This window comes from Cervus canadensis, chromosome 16 (genome assembly GCF_019320065.1).
Source record: "Cervus canadensis isolate Bull #8, Minnesota chromosome 16, ASM1932006v1, whole genome shotgun sequence".
NCBI classification, from domain to species: Eukaryota; Metazoa; Chordata; class Mammalia; order Artiodactyla; family Cervidae; genus Cervus; species Cervus canadensis.
The window spans coordinates 17,298,382-17,320,291 of NC_057401.1; the positions used below are offsets into that span (position 1 = coordinate 17,298,382).

The 21,910-nt window shown below is 40.2% G+C and overlaps 1 protein-coding gene across 3 annotated transcripts; it reads left to right on the forward strand.

The window, feature by feature from the left end:
• The first annotated feature begins 16,031 nt into the window (after nt 1-16,031).
• SMIM15 (small integral membrane protein 15) lies at nt 16,032-21,013 on the forward strand. 3 transcript variants are annotated; one of them, XM_043488486.1, is made up of 3 exons: nt 16,032-17,013; nt 18,287-18,418; nt 19,464-19,480. In XM_043488486.1, the coding sequence occupies exons 1-2, from the start codon at nt 16,686-16,688 to the stop codon at nt 18,298-18,300; spliced, it is 342 nt and encodes a 113-aa protein (XP_043344421.1). In that variant the 5' UTR covers nt 16,032-16,685; the 3' UTR covers nt 18,301-18,418; nt 19,464-19,480. The 3 variants fall into 3 exon arrangements, with proteins under 3 accessions (XP_043344421.1, XP_043344422.1, XP_043344423.1); XM_043488487.1 differs by lacking the exon at nt 16,032-17,013 and adding an exon at nt 17,020-17,451 and having other exon boundaries at nt 19,464-21,013; XM_043488488.1 differs by lacking the exon at nt 16,032-17,013 and adding an exon at nt 17,020-17,252 and having other exon boundaries at nt 19,464-21,013.
• The last annotated feature ends 897 nt before the right edge of the window (nt 21,014-21,910 follow it).

Genomic DNA, 21,910 nt, shown 5'->3' on the forward strand with positions numbered 1-21,910 from the left:
AAAACACTCCTGATGCTAGTGTCCCATCTCCAGAAGGTGACTTAATTGGTCTGCGTGCTGCCTGGGTTCTGGAATTCTAAAGAGATATAGGTGATTCTGTCTGTGGACAAATTTATTCTAATCTGTGGACAAATCTATATACTTTTATGTTTTTAAGTTAAATTTTTTTGACAAATTAGATTCATCACCATTTTCTTATACTTCGTATTCAGTCTCATGACATTTTGGGAAATCCATGGAAGTACTATGTGTTCTGGAATATACTCACAACTGTAAATCCATAGAGGTAAACCAAGGTTGAAAAGCAAAAGTACTATATAATATAACTGAATTATTTATCATTGTCAAAAGGAGAATAAAAGTAGGAAGAATAGAGGCATGAATAAGCTGAATTTCGTAAAATGTTTCTTCATGACAAGAATTACTAATGTATGGATTTTTTTTTCAGATTCAAGTCCTAGAAACTTTGTTTTCTATCCTAAAACCAGACAGACGACTTATAGAACACTGCCTGCAACAATCTGGGCTTAAGAAATGAGCTGGATTTGTGTGACCTATTCCAACTTTCCACTTTATCAGATGGAGCAGAGGCAGCTGCTGGAATGAGGAATAAGGAATTGGGTCTTACACATGAATAAACCTGTAGAGATACTAAGTTCATTAATGTTCTTGTTGGCAGGAATCAAAATGACTTAGAGGCAGCCAAGTTGAATTACAGGTTTGATTTACTTAGAGATACATGCTATGCGGACATCAGCATTTTTTTTTACACCAGCCTCAAGGCAGGCTTGACAAGCAGTGTGCAATCCTTGCTTTCACAGTTAGATGCAACTGTATTTCCCTGTGGCTTCTCTGCCTCCAGTGGGGCATATGTCCAGACCAGAGAGAAAAGAGGAGTTCTAAAAGTTTAAAATGTCAGTTGATCAACAGTGAATAATGAGGATACTAGATATCTTTGCTCCTTAAAAAGAAGAACCCACAACAGGGGAGTAGATTGACACTGGAGAGCATGTTCATAGCAAGAACATGTAACTTCACTCTGATACTTGAGGTTAATATGCTTTAAACAGACTGAAGTAGTGAGCTGAAGGTATTGCTCCTTTGAAATTAAAACAATGACCAGATCATAATGAGGATATGTGGATATCAACATCAGAATCTTCCCACCTCATGACACAGTGCAATCTGATGTTCAAAATTCTACTAATAGTTGGGCAAACCAAGGCATTACTCACATAAGAGGGAAGTAGGGTAAAGGCTCACAAGAAGGGTGTGGGATGAGTGAAATGTAGCCAATGGACAAAAACCCGTAGTGAAAAGAAGTGAATACAGTCGATTTTAAAGGTTTGTTTAATTTAGTGAAATAGAATGCTTTCTAAAAGCCAATGTAGCTAATTCTCAAGATCGTCCTGATCTTATTGAAAACTGACTGCAAATCACCAAAAACACGCAGAGACAAAACAGGAGCTGTGTTCTTGATTATTTCCAAAGACACAAAAAACACCCACAAAGATGTGCTCTTCTGGCAAGTGACATGGCAATTTGGTGTTCATTTCTAGTGCCAAATTGCAACCAGTTGTTTCTTCAGAGTCTTTAAACTTAGGTCTGAAACTGAGCTCTTCATTTCCCTGGCTTCTGCTCTTCCTTCCCCCATATTTGCTGCCAAAGTTACGTCTACCACCCACACAACAGCCAAGCCAGGACCTGGGAGTCATCACCGGCTCCTCCCTCTGCGTTTCAGTGCCTATTTCCAAGTCCCACGCATTATGTAGCCTGAATAGCAAAGTAATCCTCCTCTCCATACGCCACCCCAGGGGTCATGTCCTCACCCTCACTGGTTTCTATACCCTAGTTCTGTGCTCTGTCAACTCTCCCCCCGACCCCTCTGAAATTTTTTCTGGAGTTCCTATTATTCAAATATGAACATACCATCTCCTTGCCTATTCTTTAACAACTTGGTATCTTTACTTGTTTTTCTTTTGCCTCTAATGACCCCTCCACCCCGAGTTCTTGCTAACTAGTTTTTTCTCTGTCCAGCCTTTTTCTGACTTTATGAGGCCGTTGGTGTGTTTCCTTTTCTGCGCTTCTTGTATCGCTTTGTGCAAAACTCTACTGGAGTGTCAGCCACAGAGCTGCCGCTGTTGACACATTGGTCTTCTCTCCTGACCTGTGAATGAGGGGCGAGCTCCTTATCCTGTTCACAGTTATGTCGCCTGTATCTGTCACTCAGAAGGACTTAATACATTGATTTCGGGTAAGTCACACTTTCTTCCTTTACTCACTGGAATTGCCTGGGGAACTTTTTTAAAAGCCTGAGGCTTGGACCCCGCCCCCAACCCATTTCAAATTGAATTTTTTGAGGACAAACCCAGGCACCTGTATTTTTTTTTAAAACTTCCCTATTGTTTCTAACATTGTTAGTTGTTGAAAACCCCTGTGTTAAAATTATTTCTCAGAAAATGCTAGTTAAAACTGTATCCTGAGCACATGAGGCTTGTGGTCTTTTGTGAGTTTTTATTTTTAAAGAGGACACTGTATTGATTATCTAGGGTTGAGTAACAAATTACTCCAATATTTAGTAGCTTTCAATGACCAAAACTCAGTACCTCACAGCTTCTTCTGGTCAGAAACAGCAACGCTCAGGGTTTCTCAGTCAAGAGATTGCGTTCGTGGTGTCAGCCGGGGCTGCTGCCCTCTCAAGCCTAAACGGTGAAAGAGAGCTTCCATCCACATCTGTGAGTGTGCTTTTGTTGGGGTTTGGTCCCTCACTGTCTGGTGACCAGAAGCGTTCCTCAGTTCCCCTGCCTCTCCACAGGGCAGCTCAGAGCTCGGGAATCTGTTGCCTTTAACGAGTGTAAGCGGGAGAGCCAGGAGAGGGTGAGCTAGATAGAAGCCAGAATCTTCCTGTACACTGATCCTGCTGGAACGGACATCCCATACTGTTGCTATACTCTATTAATCAGATGTGTTAGGTCTACCCCACACTCAACAGGAGAGAATGACAAGGGCATGGATGCCAGGAAGTGGGTATCATTGGGAGCCATCTCAGAAGCTGCCTACCACAGACATTTAATGATACCTGGCTTAAAAATTGACCTACCTTAAAGGAATCCCAACTTGACGGTCTTAACATTAGGAGTATGCACACCTTTGGTTTTCTTGTAAAACTGATCCAAACCTCTTTGACAGAGACGAACTAAAAGTAAACTGACGTGTGTACTTTCTAATAATAAATTTATATTTTTTTGTTTTATTATCTAACTCTAGATGCATTAAGTTAAGGCCATTTATACAAGACAATGGGGCTTCCCAGGTGACACAGTAGTAAATAATCCGCCTGCCAATGCAGGAGCTGTAGGAGATGCAGGTTCAAACCCTAGGTCTGGAAGATCCCCTGGAATAAGATATGGCAACCAGCTCCAGTATTCTTGCCTGGGAAATTTCCATGGATAGAGGAGCCTGGCGGGCTACAGTCCATGGGACTGTAAAGAGTCAGACATGACTAGGCACGTGTGCGCGCACACACACACACACACACACACACACACACACAGCAATACCAAGGCAGGTCAGTTTGTGACTCCAGACTTCACATGGCTTTATGAAATACATCAATGTGCTTTTCAAAGACAGTGTTCCTCTTTCTTTTCCCAAACATCTTCCCGGTCATACAAATTCACAGAAGATAGGCCTCTTTAAGGATTTAACATAAATTTTGATTTTAGTGAAGGGCTGCTGCTGCTGCTACTAAGTCGCTTCAGTTGTGTTCGACTCTGTGTGATCCCATAGACGGCAGCCTACCAGGCTCCTCCATCCCTGAGATTCTCCAGGCAAGAACACTAGAGTGGGTTGCCATTTCCTTCTCCAATGCATGAAAGTGAAAAGTGAAAGTGAAGTCACTCAGTCATGTCTGACTCTTAGTGACCCCAAGGACTGCAGCCTACCAGGCTCCTCTGTCCATGGGATTTGCCAGGTGAGAGTAGTGGAGTGGGTTGCCATTGCCTTCTCCTAGTGAAGGACAGGCAACAGTAAATCTAAAGGTAAAATACTGAGCAAAACTGGCAAGTTAATGTACTGACTTTACTCTGATCAGAATATTAAATTTTAATTTTACTTTACACTTTCGAAAGAAAAGCCAATTATTGCACAATATTGAATACTGATCTTAATAACCAAAATTTAAGCCTTCCTCATAGATCTTATCAATACTAAAGATTTCGCTTCTATTTCTGTTTGGACTATGCACCATTAATGCTAAGATGGCAAGCTGAAATTGCTTAACAATATTTAGCAAAACTATACAAATAAAGCAAAAAGAAATCTGTGTTAAGGCACAAATGACTTAGCATTCTTGAACCTGATGTTGACAGCACACTTGCACGAAATCCTAAACTCTTAATTTATATTCTAACTTCAAAATGCCACCTCCCAAAAATCAATGGGTTTTTGGTGCAGAAAGTGTTGGCCTTCCAGATTGAGTACTGCCCTTGACAGCACCTTTTCCTTGAATTGTTTCCTAAATATTTGTTCAAAAATATTAGTAGCTCATAAACTTGATGTGATTTTTAAAAGAATATGATCATAATGCAAGGTTATAAAAGATGTAACTGAGAAATTATGCTTTAAGTACTTTACACATGGGCAGAAATAACTTATGAACAATCTATATAGTTTGCTTTCAGAAAAATAAAACAGCACCATTGAGGGGAAATCCACTCTTTGCTTTAGCTGAGGTGGCAATTCTTCATATGATTATACTAAGACATGGATGATAAAGCCATGATCACCTACTATTACCCAACATAAACAATTCTGTTTCAACCACTGTGAATTATAGCAGACATAAGCATTAAAGCTAGTGACCTGGGCTGTTGAAGTCCTTTAACCACTCATACCTTGAGCCATTCAGTATTTGTGGCCTAGACATGCTTATTTGGGGCTTAAGTTTGAATTTATTAACCTTACTTAAAAGATGGTTTTTCCAGTTGCCAAGCTGAAAGGCTGGTTGAAAACAGACAGGTTATCTAAAAATCTGGTAAGTTTTTTTTTTTTCTTTTTCACAGTAGTATGAGTTAGCAATTTCAAAACTACCTTTCATGTATTCTAGCCTTGAGCTACAGGATACACTGAGGAGAACAGAAGCCAGGCTTCTTTCTGAAGGAGTTACAAATACGAAAAAAGGAAAAACTAAAAAGTAGTAACAGACTGCAGTTGAAGGTATCTGTATAAACTGGAGCTTTAAACTAGTATAGAGAGAAATACAGACATTTGTGTGTATATCTGTCTGCTGAGGGGAACTATAAGCAATAACACAACAGGAGAAATGAGCAAACCTACAACTCAGATCATGGTTCTCGGATACCATTCTCCATGAAAAGAAAGCAGAGATCCTTGAAGAAATGTCTGATTCGAGAGCTGGGGCAGGGAAAGTACAAGTTGAGCTGGGAGCATCTGGTTGCACCAAAAAGTAAGAAAGGGCTCAAAAGATGAGGAAGACATGACGCATCTGGGGCTCCTGACTCACACGGGACTGGCACTCCCATTGATCAAATCTAGGACAGTGAGACCATCAAAATAAACAATGATGGCAGTGGATTTTAATCTGTTAACTAAGAATTCATGAACCCATCTGTTATAAATAAATGAGTGATGGAGAAGGGAAGCACTGTTTATTAGATTGTCAACAAATATAGATGGACTGATGGGAGTTAGCAAATCCGGTCACTCAGTTGAAAAGGGATTGTGGGAATGGATAGGTTTACTGTCCAGTGGTCAAACGATCAGTCTCTATGGGGCACAGTGATATGCCAAGAGCTGTTTCTCAATGGGCATGCAATTATCTGCTGCAGATGGCATGACTGTGCTTCAGAATCCCAAGGGTCTGTGTCATGATTCTTCCAGTAGACTTGCCATAACTTCTGCACTGAATCTTTTCCCGTCACTGATACCACCACGATCTGCTGGATCATATGGTCCAAATGTTAATCAGGGCTGCTTACACTGAAGCCTGGCACTGTCACAGAGCCCTTTTCTGTTTTCAGCCCTATTCAAAGCTGGCCTCCTTCTTTGGCACGTGAGCCAGAGCATTATTCCCAGTTGTAGAATGTGTTGATCCCAGAAGCAAAAGAGGCCTAGAAAGTACCTACTTCCTTCTTTGTGGTAAAGACTGCAAGACGCAGCAATTTGGCTTTCATTTCAGAGGGGATGTCCTGGCACTCCTCTGACCACTGGACCTCTAAACACTTTACTGAAGTGTCTGGTCCCTGGAGCTTCATGTTTATCTCCCATGCTCTGGAGTGCCTGTATCTTACCATGGTCTTTGGCATGCTAGCCACCTTTTGCTTATCTGTCCAATCAGCATGATGTTGTCAATAAAAATGGACCAATGTAGTGTTCTGAGGGATATTTAAGTGGTTCATATTTCTTCATATTATGACTGAGAATGGGAGAGTTAATATAGCCCCAAGGCAAAACTCAAGTCACTGTTCTTCATGAAAGTAAATTGTTTCTGATCCTCTTTTCCAATTGGAACACCAAAAAAAAAAAAAAAAAAAGGTATTGCCAAATCAGTGATGTACCATGTATCTGAGTCCTCATTAAATCTGTTCTAACAGTGAGTTCCACCACAGAACGGCTGCTGTGATGAAGACCATTACTTGGTTAGGTCTGCAGTAGTCTATAGTAATTCTCCAGGATCCATCCAGTTTATTTAGGAACCAGACTGGCAAATCAAAGACACAGGATTGGGATTAGCACCCGTGTATCCATTAGGTTTTAAGAGATTAGTGGTGACGCTAATCTTCATTCCCCTAGATACAACACAGCGCCTGATTTACCGTCTTGGCAGGAGCAACAGGAAGTTTCAGAGGATTCCGCTTGGCAATCCACACTACAGTAACTCCCACCTCCACAGATCAGGAACCCAGTGCAGCAGTTATTCCAAATGCCACAAAAAACAATTTCAATTATGCACTGGGGACTAGGAAATGACTCTTTGGTGGGTCCATGGATCCAGTGGGCCCACCAGGAAACTACTTGAGCTGGAAACCTGGTCTGGTAGACCCCCATTCTAACAGGAAGGCTGTGATGCTGTTTTAGATTTCTGAGCACAAACATCAGTGCTGATCTTGTGATCAACATTCTTCAAAACACCTGACTATTCTTTCCCTAAGGTACCGTCACTCAGATAGATAGCCAGAGAGTCCCTTGAGGGAAACTCTCATGTATTTATGTACTTGTCATGGGTTTGGTAGGATTCTTCCTCCAAGGAATCCATCCATATGTTCAGTTCTGGATCTGAAAATTGTCTTAGGCCTGGGAACTAGTCAAGGGATCATGACTTTTTTTTATAACAGTGACTACCCTCAGCCGCCAGCTCTTTTTTTTTTTTTTTAATGGTAATGGATGTTAATAAGCACCATTGTGGACAGCCCATCTATTTTCCCCCTAGGGAGGCTATTCTCTATTAGCTGTCTCAACTCCTCTTGAGTCAAGCTCCTTTGGCTGCAATGACCTTGCCAGTCATTATGGTAATTGTGGCCTTCTAGCTTCTGGCAGTTAAGCAACACCACCTGGCCTCTATTTCTACAGGACGCTGTTACTGCCATGGATGTTAACGAGCCAGTTCTGTGGCTGCTTCTCTTACCTCCATCTCTGGCCTATAAACTTAGTGATGTTGGTGCTTCTCTCAGCACTGTTTTCCTGAGGACCTTGGGTGACTGGTGTATCCTCTGGGGACATTCACAGAGCCACAATCCTCTGATGGATCTTCTGTTCCGGCTTGCCCACTTTGCTCAGCCTCTTTATTCCTTCCTTTATCGTCTGCCAGTGCCATTCAGACATTTCTCACTTTGCTGAGAATGGGCTTTTCCTCTCGGTTTCTAAAATCCATCCCCTTAGCAAGTTTTCCCTGAACATCAGGGTCTGACTTAGTTTGTGCTACTATAACAGAAGACCATAGTTTGAGTGATTTAAACAACAAACTTTAATTTCTCACGGTTCTGAAGGCTGGGAAGTCCAAGACTGAGGTGCTTGCAGATTTGGTGTCTGGGGACAGCCCACTTCCTGGTTGACAAACAGCTGTCTCTTTGCTGTGTTTTCACGTGGTGGAAAGGACAGGCGAGCTGTCTGGGGCCTCTTACCTCCAGGTCACACGGGGGATTAGGTTTAAAGAGATGAATTTTGGGGAGATGCATTCAGTCTATAGCAGAGTTCTTCTTGGGGTGTTAAATCCCCTGTACCCCAGAAAGTGCCCCTCAGTCAATGAATTTGTATATATCTAATCTCACATTTTCGCCCCTTTGAAAAAAAAACAAACCTTTAAAATCCAATCCCAGGAGTCTCGTCCTGGTTCCTGCCAGTAATGCCAGTTAAACCATGCAAATTTTTAGGAAAATAGTCTCTTTCCTCCCTTAGCAGGCCCAGCACATCCCAGCTGGGTTATGCTGGGATTTACCAGTGACTGGATCTGTTATTGGTTAATTATTGGCTTGACACGGGGGAAAGGAGCAGGAGGGCAGGATTAGGGAGAAGGGCTACCATCTTGTGGGTAGGAGGCTTCTGCAGCATCTTCCAGCACAGCAAACATGTGAGTTTGCTAGAGAAAGGCTGCTACCTCTGTAAGCCCTGATGGTCTAGAAGGAATAGTCACAGGGACATCCATCCAGATGACCCCATCTGTGTTTAGGATCCTAGGTTTCCCCACCTTCATATTAACAGAACTGTCTTGGTGAAACTTGCAATGCTCAAATATCTCTGGAGTCTTGTGACACTAAGAATTAGCAGGCTCTTCAGCTTGCAGTTCAGCCAACTCTTGTCTTTCAACTCCAGGTGATAAAGGCCTCTCCGTGAGCTCTCACAGAGGCGCCGCAGCTCTCATGCTTAGCTGTTAACTGCTTGTTAACAGTTCTGTGTCTCATTTTCCTTCAGCAGTGCTCCAATACAATTTAGCAGTCATCAGCCAACTCTCTTGTCTTTGTAGGTCTCATTCCTCCCCTATTTTTCAAATCCCTACATAATCACACCTACCATAGCTCTCCTCAATTCTCTCTTAGTGAAGCCTTGACAGTTAATCGGCAACTTTATGCCAGTGGTGATGAGTGCCCCACCTGCCCACCAGGGTGACCTCTTCTGGCCAGGTATTGAATGAGCCTGCTCTGAATCTCAATTTTATCCATCCCAGAAGCCGAGATGGGATTAAATGTGTAAGATGTCTATTACAGGAAATATCTGTGAGAGAAAATGGGGAAGGAGCTGGGCAAGACTGGGTAAACTGTCACGCCATGATGCAAGTGAATGAGAGGGGAGGAAGTGTCCTAGATGGCAGTGTACCTTACGGAAGCCTTGGCAAGACAACGGAGGAGTCCTTGACCCCTCACTGGCCATCAGAGGAGTCTTCTGTCTCCCAGAAACAGGCCTCAGTATCTCTGCCACATTCAGTCACTAAGCTATGAAAGAAGCCATTCTTGAGCACAAAAGTAGTGATGGCTTTCTCAGCACAGCAGCTGGGCCCTTGGACAACTAAGCTCCTTGTAGTGGGAGTCTGTGGGGTGCATCCTCACAGCCATCTCTTCAGCCCAGCAAGAGGCAGAGCTGGGATTCAAACCAGATAGTTTGGTTCCAGTCTATATTGTCCACCACTGCAGTAAGGAGTTTTTTGGAGCTGCAGAGGTCTGAAATAAATGCTCCTCTATCTTGCTGAAAATTTACACAGCAGGTTGGATCAGACTGGAAAAATCATTTTCCTCCTCTAAGGAGACTGTACTTCATTCTACAGACCGTAAAGTGGGGAGAGGGGCACATCACAGATTAGTGTGTATGAATATATTCCATATGCATTGCATACATACATGAATAATTTATAGGCCCATATGTAGCTGTAGTTTCTTGTAGTATAAAAGGGTTTAACAGACTTAAAAACAACTGCAACAAACAGTGATTTCTAGACTGCATGTATGGTAAGATGATGGGAAAGTGCTGACAAAGCACTCATACCTTTTAGGATCTAAAAACTTGAGGAAAAAAAAGGACTCAGACAAATTCATTTCCACTATTTACAATCATTATCACTCTTTATAAAATCTTATTGTGGTACAAGGAAACAAAGATTTGTTTAATTTTTATTATTTTATTACTAGTATTGAGAATTACCTGCTACTATTTTTATGCAGAGGTACTTTTTTCAACCTATGCTGTGTGTCAAAATAGCTATATAGATGCTAAATGAAGAACTTAACCACTATTCCCTGGGAATCTGTGTAAGCTCCCAAGAATCAACTTACAAATGAATTCTATAGAATTCAACATTGTATAAAAAGGTTACATGTTTCTTAACTAGTTGGTATTGCAAAAAAAAAACCAGGTATTATTACTTCCACATTATGGACATGGAAACTAGGCACAGAAATATGAAATGATCTCTTTGGTCCACACAACATAATCAATTATGTACCTAGAAGGAGATTAAATCAGATTCTTCTGCATCTATATTCATTAATAATATAGTCTACAATTGCAGTAAAGCCTACAATAGAATATTGAAACCTAGAGATGAAAAGAATCTCAAGAGGACATTGGTCCAACTTCCTGTATGAAGGCAGGTTTTATTATCTTCTTATTACAGAGGACAGAAAATCAGCTGATCAAGGTCAATTCTAAAAATTAAGAAGAACTCCAAATTCAAAGTCTCTAGAAACTCATCATATGCACCTCAACTATTTATTACACTTCAAGAGGACATATATGAATCAGAAAGAAGTTTTTGGATTTCAGACTGTTTCACTTCCTGACTTAAAGCCTAAAAACGTAAGCCGTGAACTCAGCAAAAGTAATTTATGAATTTGGGACTAGGATACGTCTCTAAGTGACGGTTTAGGGAACTATATTTATAGCCTGGCACCAGTAAATTTTTGTTCACTTTTAAAACTAGATTCCAAATATACACATTATACTCTGAGGGCTATTAAAGGCACAAGCTAGCTTTCAGAACTAGACTTTGGGGATGCAATTCTAAACAATGATTTCATATGTCCCCTAGTTCTGAATGATATGATTATAGCACAAGATTTTAAAATAAACATAAAAATTGGAAGCAGTGGAAGAGTTTTACTACCAAATAACTACTGTTACATATCAAACATCTATGTTATATTCTAGGTTTCAAACACTTGATCTACAGGCATATTATACTTGTGCCTTATTTCACCAGTTATCTTACTCCATGAACATATACAATTATGACAGGTACAGAATATCTGTTCTAAGAAAAACACATTCAAAAAGAAATGCAAGCATGCAAGTCAGGATGGATATTAAACATGAATATCAAATTTGGCTCCTGAGCTTCCTGTCAAATTGAAGACAGGAAATATTCTTCCAATGAAAAAGTGGCTTCCAAAACTTTATTTTAGAATCACATTCTAAAATATCTTAAATGGGACTTTATATATAAAGGGCACTGTAAGAGACAGAGGTCAACATACCTGACAATATCATACAGCAAATATGGTTATGTTTGATATGGTTACTTCTAGTAGTTTGCTTAGGTGAAGGTGGAATGTATAAAATTAAGTTGCTACTCAGTGAAGGTGATGCTGCTAGGGGCTGCTTTTGCAATACACATTGTCTTTACACTGAAGGATTCTTACACATGGGTTAGTTTTCTCAATTGGACAACAACTCCTATTTAATGGCTAGGAGACCCTAGCACAGAAATTAAAGGTGACCTGATATGGCTAATATTATTATATCATTTAGGGATAAGCCTAATATCTGAACTTCTAGATTCAGCAGGAAAGCTTAGTGTCTCCCACAACTTTAATAGGACTGCAACTCAAGGCTTCAGAAGATCTTAATGAAAATTTTACCCTTCCAAAAGTGTGCCCTCTAATTACAGGGAATTAGTTTGCTGCATGTACATATAGAATACATTCTGGAGATATAGAATTGTAAACAGTTGCAGCGTTAGAAAGGTAGAACACCCAGTGTTCAATCACGTGACAAAACTTCTATAAACTACCCAGAGTATCAATACATATCACTCAAACACACTGAAAAGTTTTTTAAATGTGCAGATAAGGCCACAGGCAGCGTGGAATAATCAATGAGATAAGCATCTGCTATCTGATCTTTCTCTTGCAATCTGCATTGGGAATCATAAAGCTGGGAAATATCTAGAGAGAGCATCTAGCCTGCATAATGTATACTCTTACCTCATTTTCAAAGATCTCTATTTAGATCTCTAGTCTATCTAGTCTATCTCTTGTTGTTATCTTAATTCTTAGCACCTACAGTCTAGGACTAATTCCTTTTATCTTATCAATGAAGATGATGAATCACTAGGTTCCTTGAACACACCTTTTACACACTTGGAAATCCTTAAGCAACTAGTCTTCTTTCATTAACAAGATAACCACAATTATTTTTATCTTTCTAAAACATCTTATTTACTAATCTTTTCTGGGGTCTGTTCTTACTGGGGCATCCCTTATTTCTTTCAAAATATACAATAACAGTTTGATACTTTAACATCAGCTTCACAGATTCTCAGGATTTAGATTATTTCATGATTCATTCAAACACTAACAGATTTGTAAGTGGTAACGTTGTATCTTGGAATCAATTATTCAAAACAATATTTTAGGTACTGTGGTAACTGATCTCATCTAGCTTACATTCTAGCAGGAGAAGATAAACAATAAACCAGTAAACAAGACGTCAGACTGAAGTGTTGTGAGAAAAATAAAATGGGGGTAGAGAGGGCTTCTGTGAGGTACCATCTGATTTGAAGTCTCTAAGAAGTAGCCCTGCAAGGACAATGTTCCAAGAAATTTTTGGCTAAGGTAGGTTTAGCTAGTTATTCTTATACATACACACACACATCCTTCTAAATTATATGACCTTTCACTGTTCCCTACTGAATCTTTTTGTTCTTGTTTTGAAGACAAATTATATCTTTTAAAAGCTTTTCATTACTTTCTTAACTGGTATATCCCATTACATTTAAGACACATGTCTTCTAATTTAAACAAGTATTTCATAATAATATCAGCCAATTATTTAGTTTATGATGTGCTTTTGCCAAATTACATTTAACAAAAATGGATGAAAACTAACAATATTTGAAGGGGGTAAAAAGCCTTTTTTCCAAAAAATAATACTTTGGTGATGCTTTCTTTGTAGGAAAAATAAACAAGTAAGTAAGTGTTAGTTGCTCAGTAGTGTCTTTGCGACCCCATGGACTACAGCCGGCCAGGCTCCTCTGTCCTTGGAATAGGCTGAAAGCAAATTGGCAGAGTATGACCCATTCAGAAGATGAGGTGGAAGGGAGGATGGAAGATGGAGTGAATCACTGATGGGTTGGTCTAAGAGCAGTGAAAGTGCCCAAGAGAGAAGTAGAGGTTAACAGACAGGTCATGGATGTATGTGGGATGAAGAAGCAAATCAACTGGCAAGGTTGGAGAAAACCTACACCACACTAGCTCTCTGAGACATGCTGCCACCACCTGGGCAATGGGCAATTTGAAGTATGGCAAGATTTTCTTGTGATTATTAGTTAAATCAACAATAGAATAAAAAATTTACTTTCATTTTATGAGATCAGCATTTTTGTCTAATCTCTGGAATTAAACAAGAGCAGGGCTTTTTTTGGCCAGATCTGTTTAGAATTCTGCTCTATTTTTTAAGTCTCTGGTCCCATATCTAAAAGAGGTATTAAATCCTGCAGAATTTAGTCTCAGCAATAGTGATAAGAGATGTGAAGCATCTAGCCTAGTACTTGAAACATAGCAGTCAATAGCCTTTAAACATTACAATTCTGCAGTATAATCTTCCAAATATCACTAAAACCTATGACCTTTCTAGTTACATACATGTGCCTAATATTTTTACATAAATGTGCCTAATAAGAAATCTATCTGCATTGTGTTTTAATGGTAGGAAAAAACTCATAAAATTAAACTTAGGGAAGAAACCAATTCTACCAAAAACAAAAACACAAATTGTTAAGCAGGTAAGAAAGCTCTTAAAATCTTTAGTTAAGTCTAGATTATTATAACAGAATCTTATGGAGGTTTTAGTCATTCACAATTTTGACATGAACCAGGGTGAAAATGTACCACCTAAGAGAGAAAGACTTTTAAACAGAACTAAGTGATTGCAGCCATGAAATTAAAAGACGCTTACTCCTTGGAAGGAAAGTTATGACCAACCTAGACAGCATATTAAAAAGCAGAGACATTACTTTGCCAACAAAGGTCCATCTGGTCAAGGCTATGGTTTTTCCAGTGGTCATGTATGGATGTGAGAGTTGGATGGTGAAGAAAGCTGAGCACCGAAGAATTGATGCTTTTGATCTGCGGTGTTGGAGAAGACTCTTGAGAGTCCCTTGGACTGCAGGGAGATCCAACCAGTCCATCCTAAAGGAGATCAGTCCTGGGTGTTCATTGGAAGGACTGATGCTGAAGCTGAAACTCCAATACTTTGGCCACCTCATGCAAAGAGTTGACCCATTGGAAAAGACCCCGATGCTGGGAGGGACTGGGGACAGGAGGAGAAGGGGACGACAGAGGATGAGATGGTTGGATGGCATCACTGACTCGATGGGCATGAGTTTGAGTAAGCTCCGGGAGTTGGTGATGGACAGGGAGGCCTGGTGTGCTGGGATTTCTGGGGTCGCAAAGAATCAGACACGACTGAGCGACTGAACCGAACTGAACTGAACTGAATCAAAGAAGAGGACTTACTTTATTAAGAGTAAAAAACTCAGAAATTTAGAAGGCTCCATTTTCAAACTCTAATTGCAACAGAGTAACTGGTGTGGATATGATGTGATATGCTACAGAGTAATTATTCTTATGCAAAGACAACCCCTCATTAATTAAAGTGTAAGCTTTAGTTATTTTGGTTAAACCTACATGAATGGTTAAGATTTTATTTCCTAATAAAAATACAAGCAGACCTTATTTCCATGTTATTCTAAGTTAATTCTGAAAGACATCTGAGAGAGAACACTCAATTAAGAATCTTTCAAATAAAGAACAAGCCCTTATGAAAATTGGCCATGATGTTTCCATTACATTCCTTATTCCGCTGCTGCTTATGAGGCTGAAGTAAGAAAAATGGCCAAATCCAGTTTAATCAATAGAATTTTCAAGCTGAAAGAACCCCAGAGATAATCTAACAGCTTTCCACACACACAAGAGGAAACTTTTTCAGAGCATCAAATCACCAGAGACAAGGCCTGTGAATCTCAACTCACAAGCTAAAACTCCTGACTCTAGAAAGTAGCCTGCACCATCTGAACCAATCTTGACACCACCTTTCATTAAGGCAACTCAGGTAGCAGTAGGGAGCTTAGCTGTGGCAACTTCTACGCTATTTCTGGGCTTGTAGCCATTCCTGAAATTGGAAAGGAGACCAGTAATATTAAGACAGTGAAAGCCTGATTTACACTAGAGCCGAAGAGCTACAGACACTTCCTTCTTATGTGCCTTTCCATCCACTCCCATGCATTTCACAAGGGACACAGCAGAGTGAATTACTGGGGAGGCAGTCATCAGGAAAACTGTCTAACCATGATTAAAATAACACATACACATACTGGTCTCTGGAGTGAAGGACGTTAAAATAAATTCTGACCCTCTCCTGGAATTACTATTTGGGCAAGTTAAAAAAAAAACAAAAAAACCCACAAAGTCTTACTGCCAGCAAGTCAAGTTTTCTGTACACACAATCCAATGACTGAGTCTGCTTTTTCTGGCTACTACAGGTACAGGCTAGGTCCAAGCAGCACACAAGCTTTGAAACCATCATCCAAGTTTTCAAACAAGAATGAGTAAGAAAACAACTGCTACTAATACAACATACAAACATTAACATATGCCCAACAAACAGTATTTTAGATCACTAGATTATTTGCCAAAAGTCTGTTTCCTGGTAAATAATGGTTACTGTTGTTATCCCTAAACTAGTTATACATGTCACAGCTTGCTCCTCAAAGAGAACATTCTATAGTCTTTCAAGAATAAAAACCTGCTTTATTTGGCACACACCAGTGAAGAGGTCTTGCAACATTTGAAGAGGTAGTCAAACAGAGCAGTTCAGTGCAAGAGATCACAAAACTTGATCACCAACCAAACCCAAATTAATCTCTCAGTTCCTGTAGATTAGAAGACAATGAAAACTCACTCTTTCTGCTTGTTGACTTTTGAATCTCTTTTATTTGTGCACTGAAAGAACAAGCACCTCTATGGGAACTCTATGCCCACACAGTTTAATTATTTATCAAGTTTACTTTGGGCAAATATCGATCACTCTTTGTGAAAAGAGGTCCTTAAATTGAAAACGACAAAAACTCTTCTTCACACGGCATGGCTGCATTTTCCCTTAGAAACAACGTTCAGTGGACCCACCACGGTCCTGCTGCTGCTTGGTCTCCTCGACGTGAGGCTTTAACTATTGTCCAACCAGAAAAGCAGAGGGTCAAAGAGTGGACGGGAACCAGAGGAACTCGCTAGAATCCTTCAGGAGTCGCTGGGGGACCTTCACCTTGACTCTGGGCGGTTTGTGGGGACCAACTCCTTTCTTGGCCGCCGTTCTTTGGTCGGAGTTTCCAGGGCTCACGGACCTCACCCACCGGGGCCCTCCACCCTTGGCCAGGCTCCCGCAGGGGAGCCGCTGTTCTCCTGATGACCTCGGGGGCAAAAGTAGGGGGTCCTCAGCGCTTCCAGACCGGCTCCCAGACACCGGAGCCCACCCGCGCCTCAGCTCGGGCTTCGGGCCAGACCCCAGCCGGGCGCCGCCGCTCACCTCGAGCGGCCTCACCTGCCTCTCCCCGGAAACCCAGGCGCCGCCCCACCCTCCCCGCGTTCCAGGAGCCCGGGTCCCAGGACCCACACAGCAATGGCGCAGCCGGAAACTGGCCCCTCGACTTCCTCAGGCCGGATCCGGGCGAGGGCCGGGCTGTGGGCGGGCTGGGAGAGTCGCGGCTTCCGCCTTCCTGCTTCCGGCCTGGAGGTGAGTCGGGAGTGGGGGTCCGAACCCGTCGTCCCCGGCGAGATGTAGGGGAGGCGGGTGGCAGTCGGTACCGCGGTTTTGCCCCGGTGCTCAGCGGAGGTGGCCACGGCGCCGGCGGCCCAGGGTGTGGCGGGGATGACCTCTGATTCCCGGGGACTGCCTGCTCTTCGAGCCCCGCCGGGCCCGCGCTCGCCGAGGCGGAGGGTCGGGGAAGCGTGGCCCCAGCGGCGGGCCACCAGGTAGGGTGAGGGATGGTGAGCGAGGGGAAAACACAGACAGTGCGGGTGGCTGTGAGGTGCCCTCACCTTCAGGCGCCGTGTGGGTCTGATCCGAAGATCATGCCTGGTGGATCCTTTTCGGAAGGAAGAAGAATAATATTTATTCCTTAAAGTGTGGAGGGCGCTTGCCCCTAGGGTCCGAAATAGAGGTGCACGTGAGGTGTGTATCCTGTGGTTGGTAACTCCTTTCTCTGTATTAATGTCTAAAACTGCCATAACTAGGTCCTTCACTTCCGCCTTCCTCTATTGCAAAGTTCTTTTGCAGGTCTCTGAATCTTGCATTAATTAATTCATTACTGGGCTGGAGAACCTGGAAAAACAGATGGGATCTGTAGAATCTAGTCTTCACTGTGTGCGTGGGGGCGTACGAATTGGATGTGGGGGGAAAGCTAGGAACTTTATTTAACGGCAAAGGAACTTTGTGTCTTTAGGTAAAAATATGAAGGAATTGTGATTGGATATAATTAAAACCAATCATTGTAGTTTTGTTTAGGTAATGGAATTGTGGGTGACATATTTTGTTTTGCTTATGTCTGATTTTCCTGTAAAGAACACAAATTATATAATGAGACTAAAAAACCTTTTTAAGAGTAAAGCGGTGTTTGATTTTGAAATTAGTAAGGCCCTCCCTTACTAACTCAGAATGAAACAAACCTAACCCTGTAAAAATATAAAAAGTTCAAGAACGAGGAATGGATATGCTGCAGCAGGTCAGTTAGCTTTTTACGTGAGTGAGCTTTTTAAATTTATTGTTGAAATAAGTAATTGAGTAAAATATTTGATCCCCAGTAATTAGGAGCTTCTTCAGGGCATTTTAGTTGTGTAATTATATCTTAAGATTAGAAAGAAATAGATACTGAATGTATTTAATATGCCAGGCAACTTTACATGTTATTTAATAGGTTGCATATAGAGAATAAAATTGTATTATAATTTATTCCTTAAGGTTTTGGCTTTACGGTTTTTCTTTTGTCTATTCTTTTCAACCCAACCAGTATATAGAATTTAAGCCTTCTCAGAAGTGTGTTGGTAGAGTTAAAAAAGAAGACAGCTAACCAAAGGTCATCTGAAATTGTGACTGGCTGATAATCCCAGGACAAAATTAGAGATCACTACTCAAGCATAAGGTACATGACTTTTTAAATCCCAGCTATTCTAATTCTCCACTTTGAATGGAGATTGACACAAACGTGAAAGGTTGAAAAGTCTCTGGGGGCAAAATAGAAAATATCACTCAAATTTACAACATCCTGATTTGCCAGATGCCCCTTCTTTACTCACTCACAATGGAACAAAAGGCATGGGACCTAAAATGGTTAATTTTATCATCTGTTAAGTTTGTTCTCATTTACTATATTATGTCCTCAAAACTGAAGGACGGTCTAAAATTGCATGTCATCTTTTGCTTTTCTCTCTTTGCACATGAATGGATAATATCATGGTTCCCTTACCTTCTTGTTTCATTTTGGAAACAGCCATCCATTATGTCCCTTTCTCCGGGCATTTCACATACTCTTGACTTTCAGACACCAAATTTGATGCTTGTACTTTTTTGTGGAGGTTGGTTTTGTTGTTGTGTCTGACTTTTGCTACCTCCTGGACTGTAGCCCGCCACGCTCCTCTGTCCATGGGATTCTCCAGGCATGAATACTGGAGCAGGTTGCCATTTCCTTCTCCAGGGGATCTTCCTGATCCAGGGATCGAACCCATGTCTCCTGCGTTGCAGGCAGATTCTTTACTGACTGAACCACGACTTTTGTTAATAAGGCTGTGTCAGAAAATGACATATGGGATTCAGCTGTACCCTGGAATAGGCACATAAAACTCAAGATTCTTATAAAACTCTGCTGCTAAAGTTTGTCTTAAGTGTAGGAGGCATGTGAGAATGCATAGTCCTTATAACAGCTTCCACATGCTTTTTTTTTTTCTCTTCTGTATCTTCACATGTTTTAAGTATCACCCTCCTGGTTGTCTTATGTGAATTATTTTTTTTTATTGGAACTGTTAGTCCTTATTAAAATAGTACTAATTAGTACTTTTTAAAACCAAACAAAAAACTCTTGAGTGATAATAGAATTCTGATTTAACTGTTTGGTGTAACCTTTCCAAAATTTGATTAACCACATAATCTTTTCTCTTGTCTTTCCCCCGCTTCCCACCCCTTTCCTAAAGCCTCCACGAAGATGTTTGATTTAAAGGCTTGGGCTGAGTATGTTGTGGAATGGGCTGCAAAGGACCCATATGGCTTCCTTACAACAGTTATTTTGGCTCTGACTCCATTGTTTCTAGCAAGTGCTGTGCTGTCTTGGAAATTGGCCAAGATGATTGAGGCCAGGGAAAAGGAGCAAAAGAAGAAACAAAAACGTCAAGAAAATATTGCAAAAGCTAAACGACTAAAAAAGGATTGAAGGAATGAACAGGCTGTGTGTCCAGAGGAAAATTGTTCGGAAAATTATGCATCTTTGAAAGGACCCATTAAGGTTTTTTTTTGGATCTTATGACAGTATTACTAAACGAAGTCTGAGTCTATGGAAGAATCATGTCAGTTCTCACCTGTACTGTAGCAGCTTTTCGGCTTCGGTATAGAAGTCTGTTGACAGTTACTGTAAATTGGCATTTATTATGCTACAGATTCTTTTAACTGACTTTCATTTGCCTTTTTGCAGCTTATGTACGAATACTAAAATGAAAACATCCTGTGAAGAAAAGTGACTTTAGATTATGAACTCTATTCAAATAATGGCTTAAAATGTGGTCCTGTTCTGGACAGAGGAGATTAAGAATGTAAAAATCAAGAGTTGTTCTGAGCAGAAAAGCGTGGTTTGGCTTAAAAGATACATGGTGTATTAATTACATCTCTTATCGTTATTATTTCTTGGAATAGAATCATTTCTCGTTTCCTCAAAGCAAAATAATATTATTCAATGAGTACTTCTCTATTTTCTGTATTTTTCTTACTTTAGCTTTTGAGATACTGGTAATTACCGGATAGTCTGCATTTTTAAAAATCTAATTTTATAAAGAATTTTCTTGTTATCTTGATTATGTAGAATACCACCTACTGGATATAATCATTTTTCTACTTATGAACACTGCCATTTTCTTAGAGATGACTTGAGTAGAGGAACACTATGATTTAAAACTTAAGAGCAAAAAGGCCAAACCCGTAGTACCTTGGAAGCAGTTTATTCTCACTTGTGCTAAGTAGAAATGTGAAGTAGTTAACATGTCTTATCAGATAATTTGCTGATTATATAGATACCACTTTTGTTTTTTATTCTATTCTTTAATTCATGTGGTGGTGATGTCCTTTACTGATCAGACAGGTTCATGGTGAAAATTAAAATTTCAACTTTAAGGAACTTTTAAAGAGTTACAGTTATGTCATGTGTCATAAATGGTAACAAAAGTCTTAACATTTGGAAAAATTTTGTTTGCATTGTATTAATTGTGTGAAAAAGGTGTAAATTATGTCAAAATGAGACTGTTCGAAATAAAGAGGTAAAGGATATTTCCTTCAGTTAAATAGTATAGTTGGAACTTTTTCCTCTTTAACATGGCTTTTTTAAATGCATGGTTGATAATTTTGTTTTCAATAATTAATAGCTTATTAATGTTTTCCTCACCTCTAATAATGAATTTTAAATTGCAAAAAATTGTCCAGTAGCTTTAATTTAAAAATGAAACTAGATATTGAAATAAATTTGATACTTTTTTATAAAGAGGTCCTGAGCTTTTTTTCGGGGGAGGGGATAATAATTCAGGTTAGATATGTTACAGAAGTTAAACCTTACAAAGGGTTATGAATTTCATTTGTAGATAAGCATACAGCTGACCCTTGAACAACACAGGGTTAGGAACATTTGCCCTCCCTCACAATCGAAAATAACTTATAGTGGACCCTCACTATACAGTGTTCCTATGTGCAGATTCTCTGTATCTGCAGTTCCAAGGTTCCTCTGTACCCACAGTTTCTCATCCAACCCTGGATCATGCAGTATTGTAGTACTTACTATTGAAAAAACTCTGTGTATAAGTGACCCCACACAGTTTGGACCTGTGTTCTTCAAGGGTCAACTGTACTTGTAAAAGTTGAGAGCAATGTTCCTCCAATATGAGAACCTAAGGACCTCTGAGAATGTTTATGGACTGGTTTGAACAATACTTAATTACTATTACTTTAGGTTGTCAGTTTCTTCCTGATGCCAGCGCAAGCAACACACTGCAACTCCAGGCACTGAAATAATTCAGTGTTTCATTACAAATTAGTTATTCAGGTGATCTTGGATGTGCTTTTTGTATTATTGAAATTAAAAATTTTAGTTATCTACTAAAGCTATGGTTTCATTGTTCATTTTGACAGTTAAAAGGTATTTAACTAAAATAGGGTTTCTAGTGGTTCCTGTTGGTCTTAATACAATTTTGTAGTTCTTTGACATAGGCTGTTTGTTGTTTCTTCAGCTTTTCCCAACGTTTATAGAGCCATTTTATACATTTGAGATCAACAAGGTTTTACAATATTTGTGTCTATATGTTGTGTGTGTTGCAGGGGTAGGGATGTATTACATTACATTACAGATTGAAAATGTACTGAATAATGTACTGAAAGTGAGAAACAG

Bases quoted from the DNA above. Each gene is read 5' to 3' on its own strand.
- SMIM15 (XM_043488486.1), top strand. From the start codon at position 16,686: ATGACCTCGGGGGCAAAAGTAGGGGGTCCTCAGCGCTTCCAGACCGGC.